We start from the raw sequence: 12410 nt of genomic DNA, 5'->3' as shown, positions 1-12410 counted from the left end.
TTTTGCTCAAATAAATTTGTTAGTCTCTAAGTGCCACAAGTCCTCCTTTTCTTTTTGCAATTACAGTCTAAGCGGACAACATACAGACAACTGTGTAGGAGAGAAGTGGTGCTCCGTGTCTACTTATCCCAATAGCCCCTATTAAACTTCCAATGAGTCCTCACACTTTGCCTACAGTTATTTACTAAATTATTTTGTATTTATTAATATGAACTACTAGGGCACCTAAACTGGACTGAAAGGTTTCAAAAGTGCTGTGTATCCAAAGCTCCCATTTATTTAGGCACCTAAATATAGCCTTTGGGGTAGAATTTTCAAAAACACTCAAATGACGTGAGCTTACATCCCATTGGCTTTCTATGGCACCGAGGCTCCTTCGTCACTTGGGCATGTCTACTCTGCAGTCTGAGGAGTCACTGCAGCACAGGTAGGCATACCTAAGTAGCACAGGAGATGCAGCGGCATGGGCTTCAACACAAGCTGGTGACCAGCATGCCGGGGACTCTGGATACATACATGTGTTGCGAGCCTGTGTTGAAGTCCATGCTGTTGCCTCTATGTTTCTATTTTTAGCTGTGCTAGCTCAGGCATGTTTACCTGACCTGCAATCACAGCTCGGATAGGTGTGTAGACATACCCTGAGGCCCTTCTGAGATTTTTGCCTGTAGCAGACTAATTTTAGGCACCCATTTCTGAAAATCTTGACTTAAATGTATTTAAATTATTTCGCTGTAAATCTGCAGATCTATTAGACGCTATTCAGGAAAGCACTTAAGCATATGCTTAAAGTTAGGTGAATTCCTGAATGAGAGTCTTACTTATTAGCTGTATCTTAAAGCAGCAAATGAACATTTTTAAAGTTGGGATTCTCTACCTACATTAACAAATTATAAATGTGTGTTAGGACTCCAACTAAAGCTTGTGACATAAGCTAGCACCAGTTGATTTTGATGGTGTCTTCCTTCTTTTGTTAAACAACCAGCCTCAATTGTGTGGACATATCGTTGAATAAGATCATTGAATCATCTAATGGGAGGTTAAATGGAAAGTAAAAGTCTTCATAGTGGTGTGATGGAATTCCTGTGTCTAATTAAAGCCTCAAAGCATTTTTTTAAAAGCTGTATAAAAGGTGAATCATTTCTGTAAACAGCTCCTAAAGCAAAAAACCCAACACCTTTGCTGTGGGAGAAGTAATATGGCCCAGAACACCTTCGCAAACAAAGAGTCACTCTTCTGCAAGCTGCTCTCTTTCTTCAGCAACTCAGCATGGGGTGCCAGAAAAATCATTAACAGGCTCATCCTGCACTTCTCCCTTTTCCACACCTGCATATCACGATCCCTGCTGTAACTTTATGGACCGTGAGGAGGCAGGTTTGACGCCATGAAACACAGGCTTAGCTAACAGCTGCAGGATGGGCAGAAAGCCAGACAGTAAAATGTAAAGAGGAGGAAGGAGAGGGATCACCTTTGAAGTTTACAAAAAAAGCATGACTTTGACCACTTCCTTTTTAAATTAGCTGTCTCAGGTACATTGAGATATTGGCCACCAGCTTGAATGTAAAAAGAAAAACAAAAAAAGGGTGGATGGGGAATTGCTTGGAACTAGTCAATGTACTGTAATTAAAATGTGAAGTCTGGTGTGTGTGTGTGTGTGTGTTTCTTTTTAAAGCTTTTAAAATTTTTTTAAGTTTCAGTATTAAAGGAAACCATGTATTCCATTTGGGGAATCTCGGAGCTAAAAATAGTGTATGCCTGTCGAGTGTGAAAAGCTACATTAATGCAGCGTTAAAGCTGAAATTTGAATCACATGCAAGCCAGGAAATTCATAGTTACGGTTCCCACAGCAACAATAACTCAGCCCCCTTGTGCATATGCAGAATTCTGGATTACTTTATGGTGTTAACTTACAGCAAATTCTGATGTTCGTTACACAAGTGAATTTCCCAGGTAGCCCCAGTGGTTATGACAGATTGGCACTAGCGTACCTGAGAGCATACTTTGATGATGCCATGGAAAAATTACAGTTGCTGTAGCAACTACATTTTGAATGTATTTGAATCGGAGCCTTTGGAGTGTGTGTGGTTTTGTTTTGTCTAGTTTTTATTTAATTGTGATTAAGAGAGGGATAAAGAGAAAATTTTAAAACCTGTGTTCGACTGGTTGTATATTTAGAAGCTAGAGTCTAATTTTGATTACAACACTGTAAATTGGAATAACGACATTGACGTAAATGGTCTGTCGTAAAATCTGATCCTTTATGTGTAGGAGGGTTTCAAATGTTTCAAATGTGAGTTCTCCGATTGAGGAGATTCTCAAACATATTGAGTGTGTTTATTTTAACTGTATTTACGTCTATCAAACATTGATTTCAAATGATCCATGTGCTTATTTGAATATGTACTTTGTTAAAATAATCATCCATTTATTTTCAGGGTAGGGAACTCGAAATATCTGCTTATTCATTCTGTATATGCAACAAGGGTGCCACATCATGGCACATCTAAAAAGATAAGGAACATGCACAATATATTTTCAGATGACTTTGTTTTGATAAATCTGGCAAAGGCATTCATCTTCATGGTGTATTCCAAACTGGAGGATTTACGTTACAGAAACTGATTTGAGTTGTGAGAGCTGCCCAAGAAAGCATCTATTGCCCTAACTAGTGATTTTTTTAAAAATAAATAAATACAGAAAATATCATGCTCTAATATTTCAGAAATACCAGTATAAACTGGAGCAGAATTTGGCTCAGTGGGTTCCTGTATGAAAGATAAGTGCAGGAGACAAACTTTTAAAAAAGGTGAAAGGACAGCTTGAAAGGAAAAGAATATATATATATATATAGCTCAACAATAATTTACCTAATTAGTATATAAAGCATCATTTTTAGTTTCACATGTGATGTTCAGAAACAGAAAAAAGGAGTATTTTAACTCATATTTATAATCTCCAGTTAAACTTCATTTATCAAATGAAGGACATTATCTATATTGTCTATTACACTAATTCATATACATATTTTTCTTTGTCTGTCAGCCATTCAATGGTTTACTAACTCGGACTCCTCCAAGGGAGTACCGTAAGTCCATTTGATGCTCCTTTCTTTTGTATTTTTCCCCTGCTTTGGACCTCTGATTTAACTGAAAGGTGTACAAAACACACATGTGGCCAAACAGCTCCCTGAGAAAAGATAAAGGAGTGTTGATTTTTTTTCCTTAAAGGTCAAGTATAAATTCATAATACTTTATCATCATAGTCCTATCAGGAACCAATTTTTACCAGATACTTGGTGGGGAAAAACTCCCCCAACATTCCTAGATTCATGATCTTCAGGATCTGTGGATAAGACTATGGATCCTGATAGGACTATGATAAAATAATATGAAATTGTGTGTAGTGCTAAAACCTTTCATTTAGGGCTACCTCTCTCTCTCTTTCTGGAAACCTGGCATAACTGATGAGGAAGCTGAGAGAATATCGGTGGGTTGACAGCTTGGCACAAATACTTCTGGGAGCACCTCAAATGAAAAACATTGGCAACACCTGCAAATGTTGTGGATAGGGGGAGGCCCTGAACAAATAACATTAACTTTAAAATTCCTGGGCTGCTTGTGTTGTTAGAACAATGTATTACGTTTCTTAGATCAGGTAGTGAGAAATATAAGGTAACATATTTTACTAAGAAACTATATTTTTCTCTGTCATAATGGTTTTAGGTGCATTACAAATAAAATAACATGATGTCTTAGCCTGATGACATGTCAAGACGTAAGGGCCTGATTGCAGTCTCACAGCACTGTAAGTCAGGAGTAACTGTTGAAGTCTGCAGAGCTACAGTAATGTAAGACGAGAATCAGGCCCCAAGACTCTAGAAAAGATTCAGCGTAAGGGGGGAAAACAGGTTAAAAAGAAAAAGCAACAAGATCTATTTTCTGGTTTCAGAGTAACAGCCGTGTTAGTCTGTATTTGCAAAAAGAAAAGGAGGACTTGTGGCACCTTAGAGACTAACCAATTTATTTGAGCATAAGCTTTCATGAGCTACAGCATCCGATGATCTATTTTCTGTAATCTCATTCCCTAATAAGTGGCAGTATCCCTAGTAAATAAAATAGATGTTGAGAGGGAAATACTTCTCTTGAGGCTGGTTTCTAGAGTCCGTATGTATTTTGGATCAAGGTGATTTATGAGGTCACCAGAACACAGGATTTCCACAGTGTATTGTTTTCTATTGCAATATGGATTGGAGATTTAATGACTGCTATGTTGCCCTTTCAGTTTTCTCCACCAGCTGGCTACCTTTGCTTTGTATTGAAGTAAAGGAGTATGTGGGTCTGTCTGTCTCTCTGTCTCTCTCTCTCTGCCACTGTTGTAATAGCTGCAGTGGACGTTGCTGATGAAGTTGCAATTCATTGTTCTGATGTCAGGAAGAGAGCAGTGATGTTTGAATCTGGGATATGCCTTTGTGTAATGTGAGCTAGAATACATTGATTATTCTCTGGTGTATTTATGTCTGCAGCCCTAGCAGCGTGGGATCTCTGGATCTCAAGATCTCATAAGCTAAGCACGGTTGTATTTGCATAGGAGACTTCCAGAGAATGTCCAGGCACCCTAGGAAATTATGTTGATGACATAGGTGGCATTTTGCCTTTGCATCATTACTGAACCATGTGCGGCCCTTTCAAAGAGCCATAAAACAGAGGGTTTTTTCCCTTTATTAATATTTCTTAATGGATTTGCTTTTTAAATTGGCAACTGAATAGTAAGACATTAATATTTCTGCATTGCTTTGGAAACAAAGTGCTAAATTATAGTAGTACCATGTTTGTCAGTGGATAAAAATAAATGTACTTTATCAGGAAATCTAATAAACACACTAATAAATGTAGCTTCTAATACTTAGGAGATATATGCGTGTTATTTTTCTCCTTTTACAGGAGGGGAAATTGAAGCTTAGAGAGGTCAAGGGACTTGCCCAGGGCCAGACACTGAATCAGTGGCAGAGCCAGGAATAGAATCCCACTTTCCTTCCATCAAGTCATATGGTTTAACCACTGTCAAGGTTACAAATTCTGTTCGACTGAAAAATTAATACCAATGCTTTTGGTTTTTTTTCCTTATGTTAATAATGTCCTATCTGCAGCCAGTGAGCCAAATTCTTCTGTTACTTACACCCATTCACCTTATTTATGTGCTTGGGGCTGCATGGCTATTCACGAAGGCACAAGTTGGCCTAATTATTTCATTCTATATAATTTCAATTAAAATGTGACTGGTTAGGGGCTTCTGTACATGAGGTCAGATTCTGATCTGTTTCACCAGTGAAGTCAATGGAGTTACTCTGCCTATGTACATGGGCGGAATCAGGATATTTGCCCTGAAGCTGGATATTTCAAATCCCCAGCCTGTCTCTTAACTGCTTTGCTCAGATATGTTGGATCACACCACTTGAGCAAGCTAACAGTTGTTTTCAGGAATGCAGTTGCAGCAGTAGACCATGCTTATTTAAAATCTTAGCTCTCTGTTTTCTTTAGCTGAATGAGACCTGAACAAGGCAGCTGAGTTAGATATTCTATCCAACTTTTGGATCACATGACTGTGGCTTTTCTGCTGCTACTTTAAATTACCGTCAGCTTCTGAACTTCTCGAGGCAGAGGCTTGAGGTCTTGTTGGTGTAAGATGAGTGAAGCTATGGGCCATATTTGGTGAGCTCCACTTTAGTTATCTCTTTCATGCTAAATCTGAGAGTTGAATTATTTCCCACAGCTGCTGCTTTCTTGGCTTTCTGAATTGCAGAAAAGACCTGAAGAGCAATCCAGAACTCAGGAGGTGGTGAGTTTCCTTCAACAAATCTTCACAACATCTCTGCATCACCCACCCTCCCCACCAGAAAAAAGAAAGAAAGAAAGAAAAAAGTTTATTTGAGCCCTTGTAATTATTCTGTCTGGGAGAGGAGCCAAGGTGTCGAAGTATCAAAGTGAAATTCAGAAGAGTCAAGAGCAAGCAGAGACTTGAAGGGGAAGAAAGGGAAGTAGAAAAAACACTTGTCTTTATCATGGTAATAGTAATGAAGCTGAGCAGAAAAAGCCCAGACAATGGGCTAGGTTACTGTACTATAAACTGCTTCCTGCCACTGAAATTCACAAGTCACCTTTACTTGGCTGATTAGAGAACTACAAAGCCAGGCGAGCTGGTTTTGACTTTCTGTCAGAAGCTCGCCAATACTTAACATTTCTGATATTCAGGGCTGCCCTGTAGACACAGTTTTTTTGCTCCTGAAAAATGAAATGTAGACTCAAAACAAAGGAGCTGCTCTGTGAGTTTATTGATTACAAATTATGAATGATAACATTTTGGGCCTGACACTGCAAGGTGTTGAGCACCCTTAACATTCTGATTGACCCTGATGGGAGTTGAGGCTGTTCATACTAGTCCTTCGGTGTCAGTTAAATGTGGGGTGTATCCCAAAGATTTATCTTGCTGCCCCTCTCCAAAGTCTGTAGGCTGGCTGGCCCTGTGCATAGTGGGGTGCCAAAGGTGGATGGGATTCTGTCACACTTGGGAGGGGGTCAGTGAAAAATTATTTCACAAGCCAGGCTCCTCCCCCACTACCCTACCCCCAAAATGACAAGGCCAACTCTGTACCTTCTTCTAAGCTTTCTTTTAAATCCAGTGCCTCTGTCCATGCAGTTCACTTCAGGGATCCAGCCCTTCAGGGACACAATCAGGCTTTCTAATCAATTAGCTTAATCCTGCTGTAAACTTGCCTATTTGCCATTCATGTCAATGAAACCTTGGTTACAGTGATTCTCTCACCACAAAAGCTTTTTCAAAACAAAACAAAACACCTATCTGTCCATCTGTATCTGTCTACATGGCTTTAAAGGCAAAACTATAAGACAAGGAAAGGAAATGTCCGCAACAAAGAAACACCCTTTTCATAACCAGACCAGTTAAAATAACTTAGTCAGCAAAATGTGGAAGGATTTTTGGGTGACTTTTTTTACCGTAATAATTTTCCTTCAGGGTGGAGAAATTACTATTTTTTTAATTATTTCAGTAGATGAGTATTGATGTATTTGCTCTCTATTGTATAACTTTTATGCACATGAGTAGTCCCACTGAAATCAATGTAAAGTTACACACATTTCAGTCTTTGCAGTATATGGACCTTTATAAATGGTTATTTAAATTGCACCATAAATGTACATAATGCTTCATAGCATATACATATTTATATGAATAATAAAAGGCTCTGACCCTGCAATGAGCTCCACATAGGCAGATTATTGAAGCACAGGCATCTGTCCATGCAGAGGTCATTAGAGGATTGAGAACATAGTATATTAAGTCAATTTTTCTTAAATAAAATTTAAAACACATACACTAGCCATTTGGTATTTACAACTTATCCCTGTATATAAGTTGTGTATAACTTCATTAGCTGTTTTGAGCATGTATTCGAAATGACTTTTTGTCTGGTCTTTTACATACAAGGGCTATGCAATGATGGGGGTACAGTACAAGTAACAAGAACAGGTTTTTTTAAATGTACTTGAGCAGTCCATTGAGCATATAGACTGGGACAAGTTCTGCTCTTCATTTCACTCATATAAGCCTATTGATTTTTATTAGGGTTGCAGAGAGGGTCGAATGTGGAAGGCACTGTATAGCAGGCCATTTACTTCAGTCATTGATTAAAAACTGATCCTGCTTCTAGGGTCTGATGGAAAGCCCATTGAAGAGAGTAGAAAGACCCCGATTCACTTAATGGGCTTTGGACTGGGCCCTTAAGTAGCTCAAAACTCCAGAAACCAAACCATTTGTATTAAAAATAAAACAACTTTTCTATTTTGTTTTATTTATGGAAGTGTTATTGGCTAACTCAATCCCTGGGTGTTGAGAATTGTTCAGGTTACAAAGAAGGCCAAACTTATGAATAAATTAGAAGAAGATTGAGCCAAAGGAGATCCATGTAATGATAAAATATGATTACAGCTAAAAATTATTATTCAGGTGTAGTTATTAATGTAGGAAGCATTTGTATGCTATGCAAACTGGGAGAAGTGTACTAGTGGGTGGACTTGTGGGTAACCAGACCAGCCACAAAGTGATAGGAATGAACTTTATCAAAATAAGAGGAAGGCACTACCTCTTAGGATAAGCTGTTTCAGTGCACCAGACAGCTAGAACTTTAGGGAAAGCTAAATGCAGCTGGAAGTGTGCTGCAGGTGACTGTGAATATTAAAAGTATCAGTGTTTTTAAAATGTATGTTATATGAAAACTTACGTTTCCTTTGATGAAAATTAAACTAAATTAAAAATTTACTGGGCTCATGCTGATCTGACATACGAGGTGTAAATTGACTTCTGTATTGTTACTATGGGTTTATGTCACTGTAATAAATTAGACTGTTTCAGTATTGGTAGTAGGACCTATTGAGTGCAAAGCTCAAAACTTTTTCAAATGAATCAAGTGCATAGATATTTCAGGAGGTAAGAGTTAGTACAGAAACCTAAAAGTAATCATCGTCTTTCATTCTTCCTGAATATAAAAGTTGCTTTGAATTTTCAACCTTCTGCTCAATAAACTCGTACTTTGTATAAGTTGTTACATGCTATTTTTTATTTACAGCGCAAACCTTTCAAAAGGACTGGGAAGCATTTCCACCATGAACGACATCTGATTTACTTGCATCATATGTATCATCTCGCCCTTCTTAATATGACGTCTTCCAAGAGGTCAGTTAATGTTATGAACAAACTGTATGAAGATGTTTGTGCAAGTTAAGTCGGGACATTTTCGTGTGCTGTATTTTTCTGTTTTTAACACACAGCTGTGTTAGCTGATATAGTTCATAAGTCACTTAATGGTCTACACGTGAGGTTGGAATACCAAGTCTCCTTGGAGTCATTGGTACAAATCCTAGGAGGGCTGGCTGAGCCCTTCATCTTTCCAAGGCAGATAAACTAAAGATGGGATTCCAAGGAGGACTTAAGTGCTCAGCTGCCATTTCAGCCGCCATGCAGCTTTTGTCTCTAGTGTCGACTCTCATTTGTAACCTCACTGCTGGAAAAACACAGGCACAGCACATAGTCTTAGTAGTCATTCTGGGTATGTTTACGCTGCTGTTAGATACTGGTGGCTGGCCCATGTCCACTGATTCAGGCTTGCGGGGTTTGAGCTAAGGGTCTGTTTAATTGCAGTGTAGACATTTGGGCCTGAGCTCTAGGACCATCCCACCTTGCAGGGTCCTAAAACCCAGCCTGACCCCAAATGTCTACACAGTCATTAAACTGTCCCTTAGTCCGAGCCCCTCGAGAGCAGCTGCAGGTTTTTAATTGCAGAGGAGACATACCCTCTGAGACCTGACAGACTTGTACCACAGTATGACTTTTTAGGGCACTGTATTTAACGGCCTCTTTCTAGTCACAGGCTTATAGCAGCATTGCAAAATATGAAGTCTTGGCCCGCTAAGCCAGACTTTTATTAGACAAAAGGAGAGGGATAGGAAAGAAAAGAAGTAAGGTGGGGGAAGGAAAAGGACACACGAGGGATGGGTGGGATGGGAGAATAAAGTCTCCCATCCCAGGTGGTATTCGGGATTCAGACGTAGCCAGTACAACTGGAGATGCCATCTGGGTCCCTCTTTCTTGGCCTGGTCTGGTCAGGACATCTCAGGATCAGGATGAAGAAGGTCCAGGCTCCCAGGAGATGGCAAGGGTGAAAATGATGGAGCTCGTTTCTTCCCTTTTTTTTCAGACAGCCAGCATTCCAGTAGCCTCTGCTAATTTTCAGCCCACCGTCTCTTTTTTAGGACCCCCAAAAAGTAGCAATGGGCAGAATAGTCCATTCCTTCATTGTTTTGTTCATTCACTAGGCGTACTTTCCAACGCACCAATTTTGGTTCATTAATTTCTGGTCTTACACTTACCAGGCATAATTTTAATACAGTCCTTGAGTTTTATATCAGTAGTCCTTTGTGTTTGGACTATTTCAGTCTCTTGCTTTTGCACATTTTCCTATCAACATTTGTTGCTATAGGTTCTTGTGACCGCTAATAAACGTTCTTACAGTATTTACAGTTAAGAACACGTTTACTGTAATTGTGCAGGCCCCCAGTTATTACAACACTACTCCCTGGATTTAGCATCTCGTGTCAATGACCAGTTTGGGAGAGCAATGCTACAGTTCATATTTATCTAAGAACTCCTCATCCACCCTCCATCTGGTGGGACACTACTTGCTAATCTCCCATAAGTGGGAATGCACAGAGGGCCTCAAACAAGAAAGAAAAGTGAACTGTCATTCTTCAAGAGTCATCTCTGTGCATTCACACTACCCATCTGCCTTCTCCTCTGCCCCAGAGCTCTATATAACATGAGGACTCAGTCGGTAGTTAGGGAGAAGGAACTGAGGTAGTTGCAGTCCTTCATTCAAAGTAGGGCAATGATGTCATCCTCTCACAAGATCTTTCATGTGTCCTCCCAGCAGACACAAGTTTTCAAGGTGCTTCCGTATCTCAATGTCAGATGCCATATCTGTAAGTGGGAATGGACAGAGGTGACTCTCAAAGAACACTATTTAGGAGTTATCATTTAAGCTGGGCAAATTTTTTTTTAGAGAATGGTAAATATGCCCAAAAATGTAGTTTCGGAGCGACCAAATCTATCCTCTAATTCAGGTCATATTCAGTAAGGAGTTAGAGCTGAATAAAAAAAAGAGGGAAATTTTTTTAATAACGTCAAAATGTTTCATTTCACAATGATGTTTCATTTCAAGTTAAATCTATCTGAAACTATTTTTTCCAGTTTTTCATTTTGGTGAGAAAAAACAATTCAGTTTTGATTTGAAATTAACCAAAGCGGGATTTTTCCCCCCCTTAGCATGGCCACCAGTTTGAAAAATTAAATATTTGCTCAGCTCTAGTTATGATAACATCTGCTGTGTATTTAAAGAGTGATGATCCTCACTGCTTTCTTCTAAATTTGCTTTTCTCTGTTTGGTGCTACCTGGAACAGGCTGCTGGAGAAAAATGGCCAGTTTGCAGTTGCTGAAAAAGAGCACAGTGTCCGTGATCTGGTTAGTAGTCAAATGGTCATTGCTATCATCTGTACCTTCTGCATAGATTACTACTACTGTTAATGCTGTTTTTCTTAAGTGTCTTAATGAATAGTTCACCAACGCAAAGTAATAACTAAAGCGCTTTTCTTGACTGTCACTACAAATGCTACATGCCTAGAATATGATTTTATTTTAAAGCTTTACAGTATGCTTCAAAGTCCAGACTGCATATCAGACAGATCAGTGGTAAGTATGTGGATTTGTGCACTGGCCTTTCACCTTACAAAACCACCACACAATTTGTTACAATTGATAGTCTCTGTAGAGGCCCAGGATTGAAATATTAGGGTTCAGGCCAGAGGGTCATTAGTAGAACTATGTGCGGAAGTTTTCACAATTCCTATATGTATTATGCCTGAATCAGTCCGCACTATTAGCTTCCTACTTACCTAACAGCTAAAATAAACTTCAAACTAAATAAACTAAACCCAGGTGAAATCTTGACTCCATTAAAGTCAAAGGCAAAATTCCCATCAACTTTAATGGGGCCACAGTTTTTCTCCTCCCTCATTTTCAATCTCCTTTGCAGTATTACATGTTAGCTAAAAGCAGGGGAATGGACTAAGGCATTATTAGGGGACTTGGTTATACCTAGGCTTGGCAGAATTTGATTTTTATTTGTTTATAATTTTGACAAATAATATCAATATTTATTTGAAAGCTTTTTTTTTTTAAGATCATTATTGTTTTTAAGGTTTCACAGTTGCAGGAAATTACACAGGGGCCAGACAATGAGAGTGGTCAGACAGTGGTTATTTAATGACAATAGACATTGAGATTCAAAAAGTTAAAGCTTTTATAACCAGTAAAACACAAATTGTCAACATCACATGTCAAAATACACAGAGTAAATATTCTTAAAGCAAACGTATAAGTTCTCAAGCAGAATTTTTCTTACTTTGCCCATTTTGATTATTATTGATGGAAATATTTTTTCTTGTGTTTGGGACTGTGGATGATAAAATTGATGATTACTGACGTTTACTGATAAAAATTTTATCCTTCCAAGTCAAGTTATACAACTTTAAAAAGGTGTAGTGCGAACATGACCTGTGTCCCCACCACGTAAGTGGGACCTAACACAAGAGAATGTGAGCAGTGATGTAGAATAATATAAATGTATTGTAAAATAAAGATTGTGTGACTTCCCCTAGGCATATATTCTGTTAGAAGCATACTTTCCACACAGAACAGATTAAAAAACATGTTTTGTATACAATTGTGTGTAAGAGATGGTTTTCACTAAAACATTTTCTGAGTCTTTTGGACATTACTTGCATAGATT

The 12410-nt window shown here is 38.6% G+C and overlaps 1 protein-coding gene across 6 annotated transcripts in view; it reads left to right on the top strand.

Moving 5' to 3' along the window:
• Window positions 1-12410, top strand: part of LOC311519028 (uncharacterized protein) — a 101262-nt gene that overhangs the window by 81658 nt on the left and 7194 nt on the right. For 5 of the 6 annotated variants that reach the window (XM_084625183.1, XM_084625182.1, XM_084625178.1 and 2 more), the window contains 3 exons: window positions 5767-5832; window positions 8636-8742; window positions 11023-11083. In XM_084625183.1, coding sequence (XP_084481309.1) covers window positions 5767-5832; window positions 8636-8742; window positions 11023-11083 — 234 coding nt within the window. The remainder of the gene's footprint in view (window positions 1-5766; window positions 5833-8635; window positions 8743-11022; window positions 11084-12410) is intronic. The other variant, XM_084625179.1, reaches the window with a different exon arrangement.

The sequence above is a fragment of the Lepidochelys olivacea genome (assembly GCF_965140295.1).
Source record: "Lepidochelys olivacea isolate rLepOli2 genome assembly, chromosome: 3".
Taxonomy (NCBI): Eukaryota; Metazoa; Chordata; order Testudines; family Cheloniidae; genus Lepidochelys; species Lepidochelys olivacea.
The sequence above is the reverse complement of the archived record's forward strand: the minus strand, read 5'-3'. Positions and strand labels throughout refer to the sequence as shown.